At 55.7% G+C, this 24,479-nt stretch overlaps 1 protein-coding gene across 8 annotated transcripts in view; it reads left to right on the top strand.

The window, feature by feature from the left end:
- The first annotated feature begins 448 nt into the window (after window positions 1–448).
- RAB11FIP3 (RAB11 family interacting protein 3) overlaps window positions 449–24,479 on the top strand; it is a 44,791-nt gene continuing 20,760 nt past the window's right edge. Inside the window, exons 1-3 of one of the 8 annotated variants that reach the window (XM_048962036.1) lie at window positions 449–1,138; window positions 8,700–8,793; window positions 18,211–18,302. In XM_048962036.1, coding sequence (XP_048817993.1) covers window positions 845–1,138; window positions 8,700–8,793; window positions 18,211–18,302 — 480 coding nt within the window. In that variant the 5' untranslated portion in view covers window positions 449–844. The other 7 variants (XM_048962035.1, XM_048962037.1, XM_048962038.1 and 4 more) reach the window with 7 other exon arrangements.

The following is a 24,479-nucleotide window of genomic DNA, read 5'->3' as shown; positions in this document are numbered from 1 at the left end:
AGCCAAAGTTTTGAGTGTTGCTCCTTATCTTCAGGCGCAACGATTAGAGAAAGAGCTTCAAGGGAGCTGAAGGAAGAGCTTTGCAGCACCACCGGTCTCCCCACTGGAGATGCCCACCGGGTCCCTGGGCAGGGATGACGGGGAGTCATGAGGGTCGGGAACGTGGCTTGCGTCCTTTGTCCCGTGTTCCCTGCAGCTACGTGCAGTGAAGGTCCCGGCAGGTGAGAGGGGGGACGTTGTGTGGGTGCAGCCCGGAGAGGCTACAGGGGAGCGACCGGCACCCACGGGAGCGGCTCGGGCGGGCGCCGAGGAAAGCTCGGTCCCTACGAGCGCCGCGCTCGGGGCTGCGCCCCACGTGCTCGTTCCGCGCGCGGCCCCTTTAAGGCCGGTCCCGGGGGGGCGGGGCTTCCGCTCGGCCCCGCGCCGCGTCGCGGTGGGTTGAGCGGGGCACGGCGGTGGGCGAGTGACGTCACCGCGCGGCTACTGCGGCGGCCGCGGGGGTAAATCCGGAGGTTCGCCGGCGGCTGCTCCGCGAGCGGCGGTGCGGGCGGGCGGCGGAGGGTTCGGTTCTGTGCCGCCGCCCCTTCGGTTGCGCGGGGCCGCCCCGCAGCATCGGGCGGAGCGGATCCTCGGGGCCGTCCTCCGGTGCCGCCGAAGCGGGCGGGGCCGGCGCCGCCTCGCACAAAGCCGGGCGCGGGCGGAGCCCCGGGGACCGCACCGACGGCGGCGGCTCCGGCCGCGATGTGAGAGGGGCGATGGCCGCGGGGCATGGCCGTGCCGCGGGGACCTGCCGGGCAGCGAGCCGGGCAGCGGCGGGACGGGCGGCCGAGCGCTGCCCGTGAGCATGGAGTCGCCGGCACAGCCTCTGCCGGCACCGCCGCTCGATCCCGGGCCGCGGTGGGACGAACCGGGACCGGAGGCGGGCCCGGAGCTAGAAGCGGAGCTGGAAGCGGAGCTGGCCCTGTGGGCAGCTGAGCCGGCAGCGGGGACGCCGCCATGGGCCCCCCCGGGGCGCGGGGGCTGCCCGGAGGACGAGCCCCGCCTGCGCCCCGTCTTCGACGCCCTCGACCGAGACGGCGACGGCTTCGTGCGGGTGGAGGAGTTCGTCCAGTTCGCCACAGCCTACGGGGCCGAGCAGGTAAGGACGGAGCCCATCCCGACGTGGCGGGGCCGTTCCGAGGGCTCGGCGCTCCCAGCCCTCGCACCTCCTGCTGCCGCACGACGCCCGGCTCCGGCACGGGGCTGCGCTGCTCTCGGTGCTGCGGTGGCAGCCGTCCGTCAATGGGGATGAGGGTGCGAGCTAGGCTTTATGCCGGCCCTGTGCTGCCCTGCCGGCCTCGCTGGGCTGCGGGTTCGCAGCACTCCCGGCGCCGTGTTTTCCTCCTCCTCTTCCTCGCTGCCTCGCAGCAGATGAGATGCGGTGTAATTTGAAGCTGCCCGGCGTGACCCAAAATGGAGAGGGCTGCAGTTGGTGCTGGGATGGGTTTGGGTGCTGGGAGCTGCCGGCGGTACTGCGTGGGAAGGGCTGATTTGAGGCGTGCAGCCCTGCTGGCAGCGCAGCTCCGTGCCCGGCCCGTGCGTGCGCTCACAGGAGCTCTGCTCGTATTCCGGGCTGTACCGCTGCGCCGTATTCCAGCGGCATGACAAAGCAAATTACCATGTGTGAAGGAGTGCTGGGAGGAGGAGGAGGGCTTTTTGTCCACGTCCTCACGGGAAAAACGCCTCTTCAGAAGGAAGCGGAGGTGTTTCTTTGACACAGCACCTCTGTGACGCGGGGATGCCCGACGAGCCGAGGGGCGGCCGGTGTTGCTGTGCCGTGGAGGGATGTCACGGCGATGGGGGAAGCCATGAGCTGCAGCGCCGAGCTGCCAGCCTGCTGTGCCCACAGCACTGCCCTGGGCATCCTCTGCTGCTGCTGTTCTCTGTGCTCGTGGTCCCTTTGTGGCACGTTGCAGGAGGATCCGACTCAGGGCACAGGGGATGCAGGAATTGTGTCAGCTCCTCCAAGGTGCAGAAGAAATGCAGCTGCCTCGAGGAGCTTGTGGGCTGCTGGGGTCTGTCTGCAACCAGGTGGGGCGTGCAGGAGGTTCTGGGCTGTAGTAAAGGGTTATCTGCAGGCTGCTGGCTTGTATCTCCTTACAGCCTGTTGTTCCTTCCCATTCCGTGCTGAAATACACTCTGCTCATTCCGTGTGGGCACTGAGAAGGCTTCTCTTGTACCAGGAGCAGGGACAGCCTGCCTGGTGTCATTGGGAACACAAGAGGCACATAGAGCTCAGTGCTGCCTGCTTGTTTGGCTGCAGCAGTTCCTAGCCGAACGTCAAAGGGAAGAACCCAGCTGCCATTGCTGCCATGAAAACCGACATACTTGTGAATTTCTTCCTCTGCATGGTGAAGACTGGGGGCTTTGGCTGTTGTTGAAGGCCTGTTGTTTCCCCGGAGCTGTGGGATGGCAGCCTCAGGTGGGGGCATGCCTGCCGAGAAGGTTTTGTTGCTTCATGGTGTTGTGCAATAACCCAACTCGGCTCACCCCATTGAGGCTGGGCTCTGCCTGTCCCATTGCAGCAGCTCTGTGTTTCCTTACCAGCTTTGCTCCGGGCTGGGAATGCTGTGCTGTGTAGGGGAGGAGGAGGAGTGGTTGTGCACCAGCAGAAGCCCTCCTGCTGACACCCCTATCTTTTCTCTTTGGTTTTGATGTAGAAGATGATTGGAGGCAGACCAACCTGCTGTACCACAGGATCCCTCTGCTCTGTGGAGTCAGCAGCTCAGCTCACCTATTTTAGCTCTCTCCAAGCACTGCAGCCCCTCTGTGCTCTGGCAGATCTTCGGCCTTTCTTCCCAGCCCCGTTCCCATGGGCTGCTTTCTTTCCTTCAGTACTTACCCCCCTCCTTGAGAAGCAGCCTTCCTCTCTCTCCCGCCCCTGAGCCAGGGTCTCTCTCTTTAGCTCCTCCCTCTTGCTGTTGATATCCCTGGGCCTGAGCATCCCCTCAGTTCCCTCCATCTCCCACTCACACATCAGATCTCATCTTTTGCAGCTCTGACACAAGGGAACTTCAATTTCCCACCCCCCACCCCCCGATCTTCTGCCTATAATGAGAATCCTGTGAGCATCTTTTGTGGATCTGCAGGCTGCTGAAGTGCCAGTGAAGCTTAAATTGCTTCCAGCTGTGCGGCTGCACCTTTAATTGCTCTAATTGCCGTTTGGCTTTGCAGTCTGCTGATGGGAGCAGAGCTGCAGTGTGATGCTGTGGGCTCGGATGGATGGACGGACAGACAGACAGACAGACAGACTGTGGCCGTGTGCTTTGGAAAAGAAGTGAATCTGAAGCTGTTCCCTTGTCCTGGGAGAAGCTTCCAAGCCCCAGTGTTTCTTGCTTGGGCACAGTGGATCACGGTTAAGCACAAATGAAGTGTTCTCATTTGTAAGCATCCCGAGGACTCCAATGAAGGGATCTGCAGTGTGGGGAGGGTGGGTGCCTTTTTACTTCTCCTGTTAACTTTTGGCTCTGAGCTCTTTGAAAGGGCCCTTTATTGTGGCTGGGAATGGCTTAGGAGCCTATCACACTGCGGGCAGATCTCTGTGATAACATCAGTGGCTGTAATCAGACCGATGGATCGCCCATCAGAGCTGAAAGGCACGGGGGTGACTGTATCCCATCCACCAGCTCCTTTCAGAAACCTTTTTTATCCACTCTTCCTTCTGGCACAGAGGTATTTTGGGAGCTCGCATAAAGCCCAAAGCCTGGGCAGGAGGGCAGGGAGCAGAGCCAGGTCCTGGCAGGGGGCTGAGGGTGCTGGGGGTTCTTATGTCTGCTACCTGCTGGGGGCTTTGGACCCACAGCACTGGCTGGGTGGGCAGGGAGGAGCCCCTGTGCAGGGCTGTGCTCTGAGCAGAGGCTGAATTCTGGCAGCGTCGCTCCCAGTGAGGAGCAGGGTGGGCTGTTCTCAAGGCTGTAAACAGCAGAATGGATCCGGGACCGCCGACCCCCCCTGGGATGGGGCTGCAGCAGCACGCAGCAGTTCCGCACTTGGAGCCATCCTGACACTGCTTCAGCTATAAACACTTCCAGAGCATTTCAGAGCTCTGCTGTCATTATGTAACCCAATACAGGCAGTAATTGAGAGCCATTACACCAATTGCCTGCGTAATTTCTCTCAATTTTACCCCTACTTCGACTTCCCCTTGCTTCTTGTGCTCAGATGGGATTGGCTTTGAACCTGGCACTGGGGCAGGGAGTGATGCTCTGCACCCCATGTGCTGCACCCACCCGGGCTCCCTATTGAGAGGCACTGGACCGGTTCCTCCACGTGAGCATGAGCAATTCTGAGCTGGGTGAAGCAGTATCACATTCCAGAACGTGGCACTTCCCTGTGCTTTTGCTCCCTGCAGCACGGCTGGGGGTCGGCAGCACGCTGCCAGCATTACGGCAGCTCGGGGCCGCGAGTGGGATGGGGCTGTGCTTTGCTATCTCGCTGCTGTGCTCGGGTTGTTCATCTCTCCTGCTGACACAGATAGCAGATTTGTCCTTGGGGAACGGTGTATTCTGTGCTTCCAGCAACTCCTGCATGCCAAAAGCGTTTCCCTCTCCGACCATAGCGTTGTTCTCAGTGCGGCTCTCCTGGCTGTGCTCCTGTCTGGTGCAGCAGCACCTCCCCCTGCTCAGCCCCATCCCGCAGACCCCCCCAGAGCCCCTTTCCACCTCCATTCAGGAAGGAGCAAAACCCAATGCCAGGAGCTGGAGCTGGGTGACCTGGCAGGGGAAATCCGCTCTGCTGGAGTCCAGCAGGAAGCTCAGGCTGAGCAGGAGGAGCTCGAAGCTGTGCTTGTAGGACAGAAGCTTTCAAGGGCAGGAAGCAAGCAGTGAGCGTTCCCTGGCAGCTCTGCCGCACTGTGGGACTGGGGGCTGCAGGAAGACCTGCTGGCTGAGGGGCAGCGAGGTGGATGAGCGTCATCCAGCTTCTTGTAGGGGTGTTATAGGGTCGGTGTTTGCAGCCTGCAGCCCTCAGTCCCCTGTATGTGACCCCCCCAGCACATATGGGGCTTGTTGGTGTCTGTGCAGCTTGCTGTCGTGCTGCGGGAATGGGAGCCTTGCACAACACCTCCCGTTCCTCTGGGTGCAGCCAGGGCGTTTGGAGGGGTGAGAACAGGTTTCCCTCATCATTAGAAAGACAAAAGCTGGAAAACAAAACCTTTCCCCATCGTGGAGGGCTGGAGGAAGAAGAACTTTTTCAAGTTTGGCTGAACAAATAAACGTGTTTATTACGGAGCTGGAGTGCTTGGCAGGGACAGGAAATCTGGAACGCTTGAGGCAAAAGCAATTAAGTTTGGATACAAGCATTTCAGTGTAACTTCTCATTCCCCGTTGGTGTTTTCAAGCCGCCCTCAAAGCTGTTCCCTTAAATGTTGCTGCAGCGTAAAAGCAATTGATGCACAACTTAGTCATACCTGGGCTCTGAGAGTTTATAAGCACGGCAGAGCTTGGTTGGAGGTGGTGCAGGGAACCTGTGGAGCTACACGGCCCAAAAGCCCCAAATAACCCCAACTGTTCTGGAGGGGAGGATGTTGTCAGGTTGGCTACTGGGGAAAAGTTATTCTCTGCAAGAGCAGTGCTGCAGTGGCATTGCTGCACAGGGGTGATGGGGCCAATGTCCATGGAGGTGTTCCAGAGCTGTGGGCACAGTGGGCTGGGCTGGGGTTGGACCTGGGGGTCTGAGAGGTCTTCTCCAACCTGAGTGATTCTGCAGACCTGGGGAGGGGGGGGGGGGGGTTTCTGTCAGCATCAAATCAGCTGGACGTGGGAAACGTGGAGCTTTGCCTGGATGTGCTGCTTTGTTCTGCTCCGTAAGGATGGCAGGGGGGGTTCTCAGCATCCTCACTGGTGTTTGTTAGGCCTGGGAGCAGGGCCTGGCCAGGCACAACCTGCTGCCTTCCTCCCAGGGCTCCATGGAGGGCAGTGCCCACAGCAGCCCTGGCCCAATGCCACTGCTCACAGAGTAAATAATGCAGCTCTTGTGCTGCTTCCTCACAATCGACCATTGCCTCTCCCTGTAATGAGATCTGCCCCCTTGGGGGGTAGTTTAGAGGTTAGTTAATTAGGTGTAATTGCAGCATGAGAGAAGCCTGTTGTGGGGTTCTGCCTGCTTGCTGTAGTGCCAGATCCTTTAACAAACGATGGAGTGAGTTCCTATGAACATTGTTGGGGCAGATGGAACCCCGAGCTGCCAGCATGGCAGCATGCATGGCTGGTGCCAGTGGAACTACAGAGGTGTAGTGCTGGGAAGGGCATTTCTGCTCTGGGTTCTGTGCAGCCCTGTTCAGATCACAGCAGCATCCCGGGACGCGCACTGGATGGAGAGGCACTGAGTTCTGCTCACAGTGTTTGCACACCCAGCACACGGGGATGGTGGTGGGCTTAGCACAGACAAATGCAGCATTAGGAGGGATCCATTCGTTTCAGCTGATCCCATTGCAGCTCGTTGGGGCAGCACAGTCTGCGGGTCGTGCGGTGCCTGCGGGTCTGACAGCAGGAGCACAGTGCTGCCAACACATTGCACGTCTCCAAAGGTAAAGAACACAACTTCTAACTTCTGTAATTAGCATTTAAAAACATATGTGTGTGTATATATATATATATATATTTTTTTTTTTTTCTTGGGTTTAGCCCGCAGAGGCAAAATGATAACCAACAAATGAAGACACCTATTTGTGCCCTCCAGTAGCAGGGCAGAGCTGCTGCATCACAAGCAGGATTTCTCCTTACTGCATGCACTGTTGAACCCTGTGCAGCACCTCAGGCTGAAGAGCTGGGTGGACATAAGGAAGAGAGCATCCAGCCAGGGCCCTGCCTTGCTTATCAGAGCATTGATAACAAAAAGTCCCTCAGTTTGGCATAAATGTCAGTGTGGCACTCAGCTTTCTCTCTGCTAAAGTTCTGTGGGCTGCCCAACGTCTGCTGCCACAATCCTGCAGGCTGTCCTGTCCTATGCTGCAAAGCAAGCAGACGTGGTAGGGCAGCCTGCAATGCAAAAGCTGTGGGTAAGCAGAGGGGTGGGCTGGGTGAGGCTGAGCAGAAAGCTCAGGCTGGCTTTGGGAGTGTTAAATGGAGCGTGGAGCCTCGCACCGAGCCTGCAGAACTGCAGGCTGCAATAGGGGAAGGTGGAAGCAGAGGCTGCTAGGAGCTCAGCAGCCGGATTAGAGCAAGGTTTTGTGCTGTGTTGTCCGAGCTGAGTGTGCAGAGGTGTGAGGAGTGATGGCTGGATGTGCAGCGACTTGCAAAGCTGCTCAAACAGCTATAGAAAAAAACGATAGGAAACCTTTCTGGGCTGTCCACAGCTGTGTTCTGTGCTGAAGCAATCCACTCTGGGGTCGGGTCTGGCTGGGGGCAGCAGTGAGGAGCGGGTGGGTAACCGGAGCTGCTGGGCTGTGTGTGGCTGTGTGTTTTCTCTGCCCACCGCAGCCTCAGCAGGAATGCAGTCCTGGGGCTCCATCCTGTTATAAGTGAAATAGTGATGTGTTCTGATCTGCTCCCAGGTTCCCAGCAGTCCCCAGTCAGCACTGGCTGCCGCCACTGGGTCAGAGCGTGAGACTGAGTTGTAGGATTGAATCTCCTGAGCTGGAAGGGGCCCACGAGGGCCATCAAGGGCAGCTCCTGGCTCCACGCACCCACATCTAAACCCTGCATCTGAGGTTCCTGGGGGAACGTCTTCCTCTGGTGGTTGCATTTAGGCTAAAGCCAAGTCCCAGCCAGCAGTGTGTTGTGTTGGGATCCAGCCTGCTCTCTCCATTGAGGTCTTGTCCCCCAGTGAGCTGCTCTGTTGCTGTTGGTTGCTCAAGCAGTGGTTCTGTCGTCCTGCTGCATCCATCCATCCACCAGCAAGGCCCACTGCTTCCTTTTCCTGGTCCATGGGCTGCTGAGCTGCTGGGAATCCCTTCCCTTCCTGGAAAACCCCTGGTCATGCGGCTGCCAAGCCTTTGTGTCAATATGAATTTGGAATTGTCACCACTGGCTTAGCCGAGGAGCAAAGCCTGTTGCTTTTTGGAGGGCAGAATGCCCTTCCTATGGGCAGAGCTCTGGGGTACAGGGCAGGAGGGGTACAGGGCAGTGTGGCTGGTGGAGCAGGAGGTTCTGGCCCTGCTGTTAAGGTGCCCACTGCCCTCCATCCTCCTGCCCCTCTGCTCCCATCCCCATTGCAGGCTTCTGTCTGGGGCCAGCTGGGTGTTACTTAACCATGGTTTACATCTCTCGTTTTTCACCCAGGGTTCAGATGGGCTTTTTAAGTCATGCTGTCCTCTCTGACCCTTCAGTGCTGTTTCGGGCTGCTCTCTGCAGACAGGACCACGAGGAACCACTTGGATTTTGCTCTCTGATTGCTCCCTTCCCTGTCCCCAGCACTGGAATTGCCCTTGCAGTGCCCTGGGACACTCCAGCCCCACAGAACTGCCCAGTACATGTCCCCTCATCCCCTCCTTGCTCACTGCCCTGTCCTGTCCTCTCTCCAGGCATCATCTCATTGTGCAAACATTTCAGCTATGTGGCCTAAATTTATAACGTGAAACAATCCATCATCACCACCAAGCCTTCTTAATTGGGCCCTCCTACTGGGCAGCCTGATAATGAGTTTTCCCAGTTACAACAGGACCTCTCCTAAAACACAGAAATGATGAACCCTGCGAGGTAACAGTGCTGTTGTGCTTGCAGGTGAAGGAGCTGACCAAATACCTCGATCCCAGCGGACTCGGAGTCATCAGCTTTGAAGATTTCCACCGTGGGATCAGAGCTATCAGAAATGGAGGTGAGCTGGGTGCTGTGCTGCCGATGGGTCCTGCTGTGCTCTGGGTGCTGTTGGGTCTGACTGCAGCTGGCAGGGTCAGTGTGCACCAAGGACTGCTCGGATGCTGCCCTTGGGTCTGCTTGGCACAAGAGCTCCCATAGTGACACAGTAATACTGTGTTACCTGGCTGGATGGCTGAAGGGAGGAGGAAAAAAAAGCCAATCAAACAATAAAAATAATCCCCAAAAACACAGGGACATCTTTCAATACATGATTCATCTCAAAGACAAACACTGGAAGGTCGTTTGGGGGCATGGGTGTTGGTGAGGGTATGGGAAACACTGGGAGGCTCCTAGCGAGCAGATGTGACTTTACATGTGCAAATAGGAAGCATCACATTTGCACATTCATCCATTCTGTTTACAGAAGGGCTTGTCTTAAATTTCAGCCCTGCTTTGGTGCAGCAGTGTGTGTGTGCTGCAAGTGGAGCCTGCTCCTGAGCACCAACACCACCTACAGCCATTGCTTCCCATACAAACCAACTCGTTTCAGGGGTGGAAACCCTCTGAAAAGGTTTTGTTGATTGCTCATCCCTCCTTCCTGCCCCACAGCCTGTCTGTGTGCAGCCCTGCCCGCAGCAGTGGGCATTGCAGCTCATCAGTTTCACTGATGCAGGAGGAAATGCATCATGCTATTAATTTGTAATAAATTGCCACTGGAGTCGGGCATGTTTGTGAAAGCTCTGGCTTGTGTTTCTCTTCAATAATTCATCACTCTAGTATTGTGTTGTATTAATTGAATGGAAAAAAGCAGATCTGGGTGAAGCTTTCAAGATCCTATTTATTAACCTAGTAAGAGATTGCTGTGTGTTTATTACAGTGGTTAAGTGTGGCAGACCTCTCTTATGTTGCAGGCACTGAACAGCTATGAGAAAAGCAGAGTTCAGCCTCACCAGCAGGGCTGTTCATGTTGAAATGAACATGAGGGTTCGTTGCTGCTGTTGAGGGGCCCAGTATTGATCATCCCTTTGCAAAGACAGAAGCCTGCTGCTGGCAAAATACCTCTTAATGAGGCTTTGTTAACTAGCTGGGCCTTTCTGTAGCTCGAGGGAGTCCTGTTGCACTTCCTGGTAGCCTGCAGCTCTTTGGTCCTTTGCTGCAAGTGAGAGCTGATGTAAGATTTGTGGTTCTGGGGGTTTCCCATTGCTCCCAGCTGGGTGATGGTGATTGCACAGTGCTGTGCCTAAAGGGGGGTTGGCAGCATCCCATAGCACACATGTCCCATGTGGTCCCTTCATGTCCCACCCCAGCATCGCAGGCGGCCTCAGCAATGAGCTGGCTGCTGATTTGGGAGCAAGGAGATGGTGCTTTGCTCCCTGCACATGGGAGAATGGAAGGAGGAACCCTTCTTGGAAAGCTTGGACCTCACAGTGCCTGCTGTAGTGTTGGTAGGGCTTTATTTCAAGGGATGTTCTGCTTTCCTTTTCCTTTCCCCACTTCCTGGAGGCTCTCCCTAGGGGAATAGCTTGATTTTCCTCAGCTCCTCTAGACCAACCTGGCAAACTGAAGGCAAGCTTGCAAAACTAGCAAAACCTGTATTGTCAGCTGCTTTCCTTACACCTGCCTCCTGTGTCCGGCTGGCCTTTATGCACAGGGAGGATGCTGAACCCTCACTCCTGTTGCCTTGCCAGCTGCCTGAGCTGCAGAACACAGTGCTGTGCCACCTGCCCGCTGTGGTGGAGCAACGCTGTGGGTCTGAGCCTTGCTTCTGTCGCCTGCTCTCCAGCAGGTGATGCCAACCATGGGGAAAAGGAGCAGGATTGGAGATTGTAATGAGAAGACCTCAGCCTTACCTTCCACCCTTCCCAAAGAGAAGACTTAATGGGAGAACGTGGTCCTCAGCTTTACCGACAGAGAGCAAAGAATCACCTCTTTTAAATGTGTTTACCCTTCTTTTTTTTCCTCCTGTTGTGTTAAGTTTAAAGTCTCTTTCCTTCCCTGCGTGGATCCCATCTCTGCTTGGATTCACTCAGTCTCCAAGCAGGTGTGCTGCAGGCATTCAAGGCCAGGCTGGATGTGGCTCTGGGCAGCCTGGTCTGGTGGTTGGCAACCCTGCACATAGCAGGGGGTTGGAACTGGATGAGCATTGTGATCCTTTTCAACCCAGGCTGATCTATGATTCTATGCTCTATGAGAAACAAGTCTGAGGAATTGCACGCGAGCTGCTTGGAAAACTCAGCACAGGACTAAGACGTGGATGGCATGGGGCTGAGCTCAGGATGGGGGCTGAAAAGCCAGCCAACCCCCAGTGCTGGAGCTCTGGGCAGTGCCTTGCTGCAGGCAGGGCTGGCTGCTGGGCTCAGTTCAGGTTACTGCTGTTTGAAGCAGGGCAGGGTGTGTTCCTGGAGCCCACGGCATCGTCCGACCGCTCCTCACCCCAAACAAAAGGAGCTCTGTGCAGCCAGGGCGGCCCTGAGCCATCGGGGAGGGCCGGAGGATGGAAATAGTCAAATCTTGTTTCTTTCTTTAAAAAAATAAAAAAATCATAATAATAAAATAAAATATTGAGCTAAAAGCTCTTTGGATTTGGGAAGATGGAAAATCCAGCTGCGGAGCCAACACCCAAACCTGGAAGCTGTAACGGAGTTCCTGCCTGCGGGAAGCGCTGGCTGCAGTGAGTGGGGCACTGCTTGGGGGATGCCTGGGAGCTGTGGGCTGGGAGCTGTGGGGCTGGGAGCTGTGGGGCTGGGAGCTGCCCTGCTGACATGGCTCTGCCCCAGCTGTGCAGCACGCTGGTGAAGGTATCTGCCCCATCTGGCAAGGTGGGCCACCGCCTGCCTCACGTGTAGCCCCTTTCTTTGTAGGATCTGCATTGCAGATGGCTTCTGCTCTGTGCGATGAAAGCTTTCCTTGCACAGGGATAATTCCAGAAGCTGAAGCGTGCATTCCCTCCCAATCCAGCAGTTATTTTCTGAGGCTGCGTTTGTGCAGCAATAAATATGGCAGCGTTTGCAATGGGATGCTGCTAACGTCAGAGCCTGCTGCTGTCAGCAGGGCTGCCTGCGCCCCGTTTGCCATGCAAGGTGTTTGCTTTGTAATAGGTGAGACCTCACCGAAGCTCAGCAGATGGAAGGAGGGCTCCTGTGTGCAGTGAATGACTCGGAGAGCATCTGGCACTGCTGGGAACGCTTCGCACTTGGGCGATCTGCTGATCTCTTTATCCCTGCATTGCTGCAGTCAGTGCATTCCCACTGATCCCACCGTTCCTCCCATGAGGGAGACAACTCGTGGTGGCTGAAGGGACAGCAGATGCCTCTTTGTGTTCGGCTGTCACTCACAGCACTGGGGCTGCCATGAATGGGAAATCAAGGTTGATTCATGAGCAAGAATGAGGTCGGAATTGTTCTGATTGTGTCTCTGCATCTTGCTCTGCTCCTACAATGCTGCTTGGTGGGATGAGGGGTTTATGAGGGTAGCTGTTAATTCTGCCACCGAAAGGAGTGAAGGCTTAAATGCTGTATTGAAATGCATATTTAAGAGGGGGGAAATCTTCCTGCTGCTCTTTGCAGCGCTGCTGGTTGCAGATCAGACTTTACATCCCCGTGGTGCAGAGGGATGCTCCAAGCAATCGCTGTGCTTTTTAAGTGTGGAGCCCACGTGCTTGCAGTCTGTGACCCCTTCTGTTGGGGGCAAGAAGCTGAGCCTTTCTTGGAAGAGCTGGGCTTGGTTTTCTCTTGAAATAGTGCTGCTTCAACGATTGGCTTGGAAACCACTGAGCATGTCCCTATGAGCCAGCTTCTGCTCCCAGGAGCCCCAAGCACTGCCCGACACATGCAGCTGCTGGGCTGGCTTCAAAGGGGATGCTTCCTGAGATGCCTGTTGCCAAACCTTTTATCACCCCTCTAGAAACAAGGGCAAAGCTGCACCTGCTTGGACTGTGCTTGAAAACAGTACCTCTGCGTGGCTCTTGCCTTGCAGGGCTGGGGTTCTGCAAGCTCCAAATGCAGACCTCCCCGCAATGGCGTGAGCAGCAGTGTGCTGTGCAAGGGCTGACATGCTGCAGGGAGCACTGCTGGCTTGCATTTCCCTTAATTGACGTCAACAATCGGGCTTGTTCGTGTCCGTACCTTGGCAGCTCAGAGTAGGGTTGCATCAGAGCTGAAGCTGGCCTGCCCCGTGCCTTAGCAGGGAGGGTGTCTTCCCAAAACCAGCCTGGCAAGCAGCACAGTGCAGTGACCTACTTCTGGGAGAAGCACAGGAGTGTTGCAGAAGCTGTGTCCGGAGGTCTCTCTGCTCCGCCATGGGAATGGCAGGGAATTGCTCAGATGTGCTGCTGTAAAGCTGCTGCTAAGGCTGAGCAGCCCTTGGGCTCAGCAGGATGTGAGATTTGCCCAGGAATCTCTTGCCATTTTCAGGATTCTTTCTTCATGGATGTTTTCACTGCATGTGCCAGAGGAATACTTGCTGCAGCCAAGTGTAACAGGCAACACACAAAACCTGAGGGATACCTGCTTCACAGCAATGTGGAGCTGCCCCTGGTTTATCACTGCAAATGGCTGCTCCATGATCAGATCATCTCCTTGGCCCTGGAGATCAGCTCGGGCTGCAGCCTCAGCCTAGCTAAAAAGCCCCATTTCTTCTCCACTTCTGCTGTTCTGGATGTAGTTTTGTTCATGCAGTCAGTAGAGGTCAGCAGGAACACTTTTGTTGAGCCAGGGGGATGGGGAGAACATCACTGCTGCCACCCCTCTGCCCCTTGGATCCACTCTGAGGTGTAACTGCTGGGTTTGAGATGCTTTGAACACAGAGCCAAGGATGATTAAGTTCTTTACAGAGGGAGATGCTGGAACAGCTGCCCAGAGAGGCTGTGGATGCCCTGTCCATCCCTGGAGGTGTTCAAGGCCAGGTTGGATGGGTCCTGGGCAGCCTGGGCTGGTATTAAATAGGGAGGTTGGTGGCCCTGCATGTGGCAGGGGGTTGGAGATTCACAATCCCTGAGGTCCCTGGCCATTCTGTGATTCTGTGATGTCAATGGATTTTGGGGGCCAGGGGCTGCACGCTGCTCTGCCATGGCCAGCAGCAGGGGATGTGCTGCAGAGGACATGATATCTCCTGGCAGCACGACCATGCTGGCCTCGGAGGTGTGAGATGGGCCGGGTGCTCCCTTCAGGCACAGCTCAATGTCTCTCCTCATGTGATGCATTTTCTTCCCTCGGTTCACCACAAATGCAGGTGAGTTCTGGTCAGGACGCTGTATTCTTCTGTCCTCTGAGCTCAAACCTGCCTGTTTTATAGATCACTATATTTAGTTTTTACTGCTGCTTTTGTAACTTACCCAGATTCAGAGGCACTGTGCTTATACTTAGCCTGGAGCGCAGTATTCCAGGTGTTTGTAGGCACAGTGCTGGGTTGGTTTGAGCTGGGTTGTTTGGTCGCTCCAGGTGGGAGCTCTGAGCTGGAGCTGGGTGAAGGTCGGTGGTGGGACAGTGCTGTGGCCTGGCACAGGGCTGGCAGTGATGCCAGCTTGCTTTTTGTGCACATTGGAGCTCCTGGGGTGGTGTTTACTTTTATTCTGCACATGGGACTGTCTTATCTAGGAGGTTCCTCACATTGTCTGCTGCCTGAATCAGGCAAGTTTGGGTTGGAAGGGATCCTTAAGACCAACCTGTTCCAACCCCCTGCTGGAGTCAGGGCCACCTCCAGAGCCCAGGTTGCTCACTGCCCCATCCAGCCTGGCCTTGGGTGCTTCCAGGCAGAGGGCATGCTGCCTTCCCCACTGGCACTGGATGCAAGATCTCCTGAGCACCATCATGTTTCACCCTTGCCTTGTTTCCAAGCAGCATGCCCATGGAGACAGCTCAGCCTGCAGTGGTTGCCCTCCCTATTATAGCCAGCCATGGCTTCGTGCTGCCTTCCTGCTATCTGTGCTGGCCAGCTTTATTACCGTGCTGAATAATTCAGGTCTGTTTGCTGCACGTAATCCATCCTGTTGGGATCGCTCTGAGTTTGTGGCTCTGTGGCTTGCAGCAGTATGTGTTGGCAGATGACTTAAATACTTCTGAAAGGCTCTGTTTTTCTAGGTCATTCCTACACGGAGCCGATAAAACTGGCTCTGTTCCTGACCCGGGTGGCACTACAGCTCTTCACTCAAGGTGCCTTTTCACCAAAACGCTGTCTTTTGAAAGCAGTTTTTGGAATCTATTTCAGGAGCCCTCTGCACCCCTTGCCTTCTTTTCCTGCAGCTCCACGCTGTGCTGCGTTTCCTGAAAAGCCCATCACAGCTCCCAGCCCTTCTGAGGAGCACTGAGGTGATGGAGAGAGCATTCCTGGCTGCTGTGTGAGCTCAGCACAAATGCAGCCCTATGCAGAGCCTGGGACAAACACTCAGGAAAGCTGGAAATTGGATGTGGAGGGGAAAAGGGAGCACTGTGGCTGGACCTGCAACAGTACGTGGCCAGGAGCTCCCATCTCCAGGCTGTGCTCAGTGCTATCTGCCTGGGATGTGATCTTTGATGGGGTTTGAATGGTCCCATGCTGGGCAGTGGGGAAGTTCAGGGGTAGGAATAGGTGTCAGAGTGATGCTGCAGAGGCCTCATCATCGGTAAAATTGCTTTTTTCCCTCCCAGTTTCACCTTAGCTTCACTAGGTGATGTAACTATGCTCAGTCTTATTGGTTCCAGCAGTACCTTCTGTATGTTCTGCATCAGCATTGCTGTCTTGGTGAAGCTGTCTCGCCACAGTAATTTAAGTAAAGCTTTATCTTGGTGCCTGGTGCCCTGCTCATGTATTCCAGTCTAATAAATCAGTGCAGTGAGTTTGGGAGGAAGGTGTAATGTGCAGCATATCGCCTCTCTGCAGGAAGGCAGTGGGGCTGAAAGCTCCCTGCAGGGTTTGCTGGAGCCTGGTTTGCAGCTTTGGGATTTGGGGATGTGATGGGACAGGCACCTGTAGCATTGAAGTGTAGGGGCAGCCTTTGGGATGGGCATGTCCTGATGTCCTGAGGGAGGTCCTGAGGAAGGGACATTGCCTCCCTGCGTTGGAAGGAGGCAGCTCCAAGTGTGCTGCACACATCAGCCCTGGGAGGGAAGGAGGATGCTGAAGGAAATCAGGGCTGAACAGAGGAGGTGCACATCTGCTTGTGGTGGGGGGTGGGGAAGGGATGTGGCATGGGCTTGGGGGAGTTTGTGCTCCCAGCCATCCCTCACTGTGTGCTGCTGGAGCAGGGCTGCGTGGGGTGGAACTGCTGCTGCCATCCTGCACCCCTCACCTGGCAGAGCAGTGAGGGGTTCTTGGGTTTGGGGCTCCTTTGGATGGGAATTTGGAGGCTTAATGCAGCCTATTGAGCCAGGAGACTCGCAGGCGAGCTCTCCATGGCAACTCTACCCTATACACAAAGCACCATATGGCTTTTTAGGAGGGGGAGGGAATGGGTTGAGCAGAAAATTCAACCTTTGTTGTTTGTTGTTTTGTTCCTTTTGGCTCTCCCACTGGAGCAGGGGGAGATGGGAGCATCACGCGCTGTCCCCTGGGGGTGCCACCAGCAAGGGACATCTCCAAGGGTCCCCTTGCTGTTGGTGACGGAGCTGGCCGTGCAAATGAGCCCTGCTGGTGCACAGAGCAGCCAGATGGAGCAGCCAGCCTTGGGCTCACCCTGTGCCAAAGGGCTCCTCAGTGCTGGTTTGGGCAGAGCTGTGCTAAAGGCAGCTGATGGCAGTGAGCTGCGTGCCCACATTTTCTACCTCTGCTTCCAAAGGGAGCTGGCAGCTATCTCCTGATTGCAAATCCTCCCTTTACAAGCCCCTCAGGAAGGAATGAGCTGAATAAATATCTTTATCTGTGTCTGTAGGAAATCGGGAGGTTTCCTTGCCTCTAGTTAGAGGGGGAGGAAAAAAAGCAGTGGAGGGATGAGCAGAAAGAAGCAGCCTGCGTCTGCTCTGCTGGCTCTGGGGTACCCCTGGCTCCTGGGGGGGCATGCTGGGGCTGCTGGCCTCGGTTATCAGGAGAGGTGGCTGTTTGTCCCTGCTGTGTGCTGGCAGTGTGACACATTGTGGGCTCTCCCGGCAGTGGGCAGAAGGCCTCTTGGTGCCCGTCCCCATCCCCAGTTTGGGAGCTGCCACCGAGGTGGCTCTTAGGTCTGCATAGAGAGCAGGTGATTAATGGGAGGAATCTCAAGTGTAGGCTGAACGGTGCTGTGCACAGGGAAAGGGAGGTAAATGTATAAGAGAGAGCCTTAAGCAATGTGCTCAGGAGCCCCAGCAGCAGGGATCAGCCCTCACCCAGCGCAGGGACTGACTCCAAACAAGAGCATCTTTCATCTGCTGGAGCCACAGCTCGTTTGGAGCAATCACTGTGTGCCCATTTCTGGAAAAGCAGTCTGCCTCGTTCCTGGCTTTGATTTGCAGCCGCATCCGTGGGCTCAGGGCTCGTGTCGGTCCCTGCACTGCCTTCTCACAGCCCCAGCTGATGGCACCGCGGAGGGTGACTGTGGGCAGCAGGTGAGTGGAGGGCTCTGCTGCCCCATGCCTGCAGCACTTGGCTCAGCAGCTGCATCCCCTCCCATCCTCAGCCTCCAGTGGCTGCAGGCAGCCTGTCCTTCCTAAACCCATGGGATCACAGCTTCCCTGGGAGCTCAGTGTGACGCTGCCTGGCCAGGCTTATGGACACTGAGCACGGTGCTGCAGTGCTCACAGCTCTGAGCTGTGTGGGTTCCAGCCTGCTATTTATTTTGGGACTGCAGCAGCTGATCTTCATTTGGTATTTCCAGTCTGCGATGTAGGTCGTGTGCTGGATCGGGCATTAGCTGTTGCTTGAGGGAACATGGGGAATTTGTGCTTTTTTGTTCTGTCAGAGGGCTCAGAGCAATGCTGACCCGCACAGCTCCAGCTGCATTTGGGGGTGGGAGGAGGGGGAAGAGGAGGAGGGAGGTTTTTAAAGACACCTTCTTGAAAGCTCCCATTCTGCTGTCCTCCTGCGAGGGCGGCTCCTGCTGTGCCTGGGCACGGGAGGAGCAGACATGACAAGAGCTTGGGTGCAGCCTGCCTTCCCTCCCCGCTGTTCCCATGGTAGTTGGCTGTCACACGCAGAACGAGCAGTGTTCCCTGCCCACAGCAGGGTTGGAGCCTTCTGGGAGAAGATTAAGAGGATGCAGGAAGCAGAGATAGGGATGAAAGCAGGAGAAGCAGCAGAAAGCATGGTGGGGTAGGGCCAGGTCTGTGCGTTGGCCCCGTAGGAGCAGCAAGGGGCCACGTGGGAGCAGCACCCCAGTTGCTTTCCGACCTTCTGGAGGTGGGATGCCTGGAAACAGAGATCCTTCCCAAAAGCTGAGGGCACCAGTGTGTGCCAAAGGAAGTTCTCATCCTTCTGTCGTGCCTCCCTACTCATGCCTTCCTTTAAGGGAGTGCGTTTCCTTTTGGTGAATCTTTTTCATTTTCCTCTGCAGATCCCGACAGCCAGCTGTATGATATGGGATATACCCCCGAGGAGGAAGCCCCGGCCTGTCCTGATGAATTTGATGACTTCGTCACATTTGAGGCAAGTGTGAGCACCGTGAATATCTGTGTGTGCAGCACGAGTGGTGCATGGGGGGTTGGGTTGCAGGGCAGAGATGGCTGCAATGGGCTCAGGGGTGGATGAAAATGAGTTCCGTCATCTATGGGCCAGAGAGCCTGCATCAATTTGATGCATTTAAAGCTGGTGTTTGGGCAAAAATCAGCTCGGTGTGATGCTGTCTGAGTTGTGGGGTGCCAGAGAGCAGTGCCATGGGGTGGAGGATGGAGATGCTCTTTGGGGTGGGACAGGATGGGCGCCTGCAGCTGCTTCGTTTGGCTCCATGTGGGGGTTTCAGTTGTTGGACAGTGTGAGCCCAGGTTTGAGCTGAAGCAGTTCAAGCCTGCTGCAGGGCACAGACATTGGTGCTGTCCAGCCAGCAGAAGGTAGAACCAAAGACAGAATGTAGATTTCCTCTTCATCCTTGGGGTTGGCTGAAAATGCTCAACTGAGGTTTCCTCCTTCTTGCTGAAGGTGTGGTCCCCATCCCTCCTCTCCCTTCTGTATTTCTGGGCACAGGACAAGTTGTGTCCCCAGCTAGAAGGGAGCTGCTGTTGGGCAACCTGTTTGTTGTGGATGGAGTTTGCAGCTTTGCTTTCTTGGCTCCCCCAGTTCTTGCTCTCTGCCCTCCAGCCCAGAGCAGGAGGTGCTGCAGATGCTGCTGCCTCGTGTGAGCACTGAATAGCTGCCTTCTGCTTTTCCTTCTTTGAACTTTTGTCTTCGGGATTTGGGCTTTTGGTGCTCTCGGTTGTATGGTTTTACCACACAAATAGTTATTTCAACAGGGCCTCCCAACCTTTGTCGCCTTTGTGTGTAAATATGCACGTCCTTGCTGTTATGTGCCATATAACTGAATAGCTGAAGCTATTCTTTCAAGTTTCCCAATGATACACTGGGTGTTGGGCAGCTCATTTCCACGTACTGGTGAGAAGCACAGGCCTGTCACTTTGGATAGCCCCAAGCTGTCACTGGGTCACCCTGTTCCCAACAGCCAATGGGACCCCCAGTGTGCACCCAGCCTGGCACAGGGTACTGCTGAGCCCCACGTGCCACCCCAACCCTTAGGTCACCAGAAGAGAAAGGTGATGAGTCCTGGAACAGCCCTCCCAGAAAGGTGGAAACGGATTCTTGTACTGAATTCAGGCTGATCTTCAAAAGATAGAGCTCCTTTGGTGCCTTTGTTTAATGTGCCGGGGAAGAGTTACCCTCGTTGTCTTGGAGACGTGGTTTGGAACGCTGCAAGAATTTCGTAGGGATTCAGCACATGGGAACATGATGGAGAAATACGTAAAAATAAATGGGCATCTCGGGGTGTGTGTGCTTCCTTCTGATCTCACTGAGCTCCCACTGTGTGCTGTGCTGTGCCCCGGGGTGCTGAGCTGAGTTGGGCACCCATCTACACAGCCACGGAGCTGAGAGCTGCTGCTATGTGACATTGTTGTATTGGGGGTGTGGGTTCTGCTTCCCCTTAACTGTGCAGATCGACAGGGAGTGCCCAGCTCTTGCAATTGCTGAGGCCTTGACAGAGAGCATTTCTGCTAAATGTTTGTTCAAACAAGTGTAAACAAGTGCTTTAAGCAGCCTAAATGAAAATGCCTTCTCTTTGTTAATGAGGTTGCTCTTCTTGGTGAGTCATCCATCCCCTCTTCTGGTGGCTGTCATCAGAGAGCTGAACAGCGAGGAAAGCCCTCAGCATCCATCCAGCACTGGTGTCTTAACAGCTCTGCAGAGCCACAGAGTCATTCAGGTTGGAGAAGACCTCTCAGATCCCCAGCTCCAACCCCAGCCCACCCCCCCATGCCCACATCCCCACAGTTCTGGAGCACCTCCATGGACGGTGACCCCATCACTCCTGTGCAGCAGTGCCACTGCAGCACCGCTCTTTCTGAGCAGGAACATTTCCTAACGCCCAACCTGAACCTCCTCAGTGCAATTTGAGGCTTCTCATCCAAGGAGAACCAATGCTTGCATTCCTTGAAGGGTCATAAAAGCCTCTTGACGGGGGCAAGGTCTGAGCTCTGTGCTTCACACAGGGACCCCAGTGCAGTTATCCATCATCTCAGCTTTTTGTTCTGCAGCCCTGGGTGGTGCTTTGCTTCCTGCCCATGGTGGAGGCATGATGGCTGCAGGACAACTCTGCTTTTGTGCTGGGAACTGCCACCTAATGATAACCACAGTGATTTGGCTGCCCTGCCTGCATCGTTCATCCCAAAGCAGCCTGGAGGGAGCTTGGAGTCTGTCCATCCAGGCACCTATTCACCTTGCCTGCATTGTTCCCCCAGGCTGTGCTGGTGCAGCATTGCTGCTGAATAAGCATAGGTGGGAGTTGTGTGAGCTTGAACAGCACTGAGTCATGTGGGCCATTCACTTTGGAGGTGCAGGGACTCCTTTATAATGCCCAGCAGGAGGAAAGGGGCTAGATGCCTGCTGTGCTCTGCCAGAGGGTAGGGGCTCTCTCCTGGGGTAGCTGAGCCCACTGAAGCAGGCTAGGGCAGATCAGGCAGGCTGAATCTCCTCCAGCCCTGCAATAATGGAAGGACTCTCCCAAAATGAAAGCAAACCACAAAAATGAGGTGTGCAGCCACAGTTCCTCTGGGATTGGGCATGGAGACGTGTAAACTTTGGTGGGCTGGAGGAGAGGCAGCATCAATGCATAGCTGTGCTCCAGAAGGGCTGCCCAGGAGCATGGCAGATAGCAGCAATGCCAATTTCAGCCATGGGAATGTGGGGAAGACCTTTTTGAGATGTTCAGAATGGGGCAGCTGAATTGCAGAAGGTGAAGGGAGGTGCACAGTGCTCACAGGGCTGTGCAGGGTGTGCACAGTGCATGCAGGGCTGTTGCCATCTGCTGGGCGGTCGCTGGGGCAGCCTCGGTAGCAGCGAGGAAGGATGCATCAGATGTAGGAGCAACTCATATGGCACAGTGGGAGCGGATCTGGGCAGGAGGGCAGCCCTTGGTGAGGTCCTAGGGGTGGTTTTGGGAATGGGATACCCCAGCTGTCCCCAACTTGCCTGGCTGGAGGCACGGCACAGCCTATCGTAGCAGAAAACAGTTGCTTGTGTTGAAGGTGTCATTTGTTCTCACGTGGAGTAACTGAGTTTAATGCTTCTCAAAGGACACAGACCACAGTGAGGCAGTTTAAACTTACATTGCTGAGTTTCTCCAGCAGCCCAGAATGTCTGTGAAAGTGATGGGAGATGCACACAACCCAAACCGTCAGGTGGGGATGGAGAAGCTGCAGCTGAGTGTGTGCTGCAGCACCACTCAGTGTGCAGCAGTGAGTCCCCAGTGCATCGACCACTGCTCCTCCTTGCACACATGGGGTGGCTGTACCACCTGCTGCAGAACCACCGTCCCCTCCTGGACCTGGGGGGCACGTGGAGCCCTGGAAAGAGCAAGGAAATGTTGGTGTTGCACAGACCCCAGTCGTGCTCAGGGAAGGGGAAATGGATAAATGACACGAATGGCTCCAAGGCAGGATGCTGGAATTGAGGCGTACAGTGAGAAATTGCTGCGGTCGGATGAGATCCTAGTGGGAGTGTTTTGCTTTGTGGATGATAAGGAGGAAGGAGTTTGGGAAGGGAGGACCTTGCAGCTTTATCTCCCTCTGCAAGTGCAGCTGTAGGATCGAGCCGGGGGAGCTGGGCTGCAGCACAGATGAGCAGAGTGGGGTCACAAAGCCTTGGTGGGAGCTCAGAAAGTGAAAGTGGTGGTGGTTCCTCATTGTGGTACTGTGGGTGTATCTGAGCCAGGGCTCTGCTGGAAGCTCCCCGGCATCCTGCAGCACAAACAGCAGGGCCAGGAGGAGAGTGTGGGTTAAACCATCCCCGTGCTGCTGTGCACCTTAAGCAAGAAATCCTTGCTGCTTGTGCGCAGAGCACAGAAGGTCAGTGGTTATCAGGCAAGGAGCTTCCCCTTGGCACTGTGCACCAGGAAGGATGTGTCCCAGGGTGAGCACCAGCAACCCAGAGAAAATGGGGAAACATGGGTTGTGAAGGGAATGGAAGGGAACCTGTGTGCTCAGCAGGCACGGCTGAGGGAGAGGGCAAAGGTTCTGCTTCTGTAGAGAGGGCAGGAGGAAACCTTCTGTGCCTCGTGCACTGTGTTGGGGGATGTGAGGTGGGAGGGCCCTCCTGATGTGAGCAGTTTGGGTCAGTTCCTTGGAGCTGGGAGCAGAACAGGATCTCTGTGTGGGGTGTTGGAGACAGGGGGTCCCGCACCGTGCGCCCTGCTGGGAACAGCCTGTGCTGGAGGGTGATGTCAGTGCCCATCGTGGAGTCACCGCCTGGTGAGCAAGGCAAGCTTTGTTTGCTTCCCCGTTCGTCACTATAAGGAAAGAGATTGTATTTAACATTTAACTATTCACCAGGAACACCCAGAGAGAGATACGTCCTGGGAGCCTCTCTAGCAAGGCCAATCCTCCTGGGAAATAACCCTCCTAATCAGCAGTAATTTACACAGCAAGCAGCCTGTGCACCTGGAGCAGGGCTGGCCGGAGCACAGCTTGCTTTTATTATGGTGGCCACACAGCGGGGAGAGAGCTGAGCTCACCCAGTGTTATCAGGGCTGGAGGTCAGCAACAAAAGGCGTTCTGTTCCCGACCTGCTTCCCTCCTCCCTGCCAGAAGGAGCTGGGTCCAGCCGGGCGGGATGTGTCCGCAGGTGAGTGCTGGGCTTTGGCATGAAGGAGGGAGCTGGGGCTGCAGGGCAGGCACACGATGGCTCTGTCTGTCCCTGGCTCTGGGCTGGGCAGGATGGCAGGTATGGGCACTGCGGGAGGTGAGTTCTACCCCACGGTGTGGGTTGGCTGGTTTTGCTGATGAGTGTTCTTGTTTTGGTGTGGGTCAGCCCTGTTTACCTGTAGAGCTTGTGTCGGGCTGGCATTGTGGCCAGGTGGGGAGGCTTGGCTTTGCCCTGAGCCAGTTGAGGACTCTCTGGGTTCTCTGCAAAGTGGGTATTGCCCAGATGAGCAGCAAGAGGCAAACCCCATGGGCAAGCTCTGCTGGTGCACCTCCTGTGCGGGGCTGTTTGGTGGGGAGGGGATCCTGCCTGCTGCTATGGGGTGTTTCAGGGTGGGACTGAGACTGAGGTGGGACAGGGTGTTCAGAGAGGGAAGCACAGCTTGCTTTCCTCTCCCCTTTGCATGGGTAGAAGCCAACTTAAACATGCTTTGTGTTGAGCAGGGAGGTGCCTGTCCCCAGCGCCGGGCCAGGATTGCAGCTTAGGGTCAGTTTGGTGTTCTCCTTCCCCACTGCGCTCAGCTCTGCATGGAGCAGCAATCGCAGCCTGGCTCCTGCAGCCCTGGGATGGATGGGGCAGTGCTGGGTGTCCTTGGTCCCTTCCCACCCCCCTGTCCAGAGCTGCCGTTAATCACAGATAAATCCGTCGGGAAAGCAGCGTTGTTCTTCCCTTTCCTCCTCCCTCCCCCATTTCCCTGTCGCTGTGGCCAAGGCCAGCAGTGCTGGACCAGCCCTGCCAACGGCACTGCTGGGACACAGCTGTCCCACACCCAGGCTCTGGTTGTGCTTTGAGTGAAGATTTCTGCCCCAAAGCAGCAAAGCAAACGCTCCCTGAAGCCTCTTGTGCCTTTTCCCAATCACTCGGAGCACAGAAGCACGCCCAAGCATGTGCTGCTCCCGGATTAAAGCTCCACGTGTGCTTTTGTCATACATCCCATACAGCAAGCAAAGGAATTGAGGACTTTAGGAGAAGCTCTTATGTAAGGGCATCATGACGTCTCCAGCCCTCCCAGGTGTGTCGGGGTGGTGATGTGGTTTATGGTGCGTGGCCCATCCCTGCTCAGCCCTTGCAGGTGGCTCTCAGCATCCTGGGCTCCTTTCCTCTTTACAAAGAGGCTTTTTGAATCAGTGTTTCTACAACACTTCTCTACCCAAAAGTGCCATCAAATGCCTGGAATGGGTGCATTGCCATTCTGGTTTTTTTTTTTGTCTGCTGAGAGCAAAGCAAGCGTGGCTGGAAGAGAGAGGTGGCAAGTGGGATTTATAGGGTCAGTGCACAGATCAGCTGTTCTGGGGCCATAAAAGAGCTTTCTGAGAACTGCAGCTGCACCTTTGCCCAGGGCACAGGGGTTTGGTTTGGCTTTGCTTTGCTTTATGGTGCGTTCTGCCAGACCTTGCCTCGGCCTCCCTGCTTGCCTATCTC

Source organism: Lagopus muta, chromosome 15 (genome assembly GCF_023343835.1).
Source record: "Lagopus muta isolate bLagMut1 chromosome 15, bLagMut1 primary, whole genome shotgun sequence".
NCBI lineage: Eukaryota > Metazoa > Chordata > Aves > Galliformes > Phasianidae > Lagopus > Lagopus muta.
The sequence above is the reverse complement of the archived record's forward strand: the minus strand, read 5'-3'. Positions and strand labels throughout refer to the sequence as shown.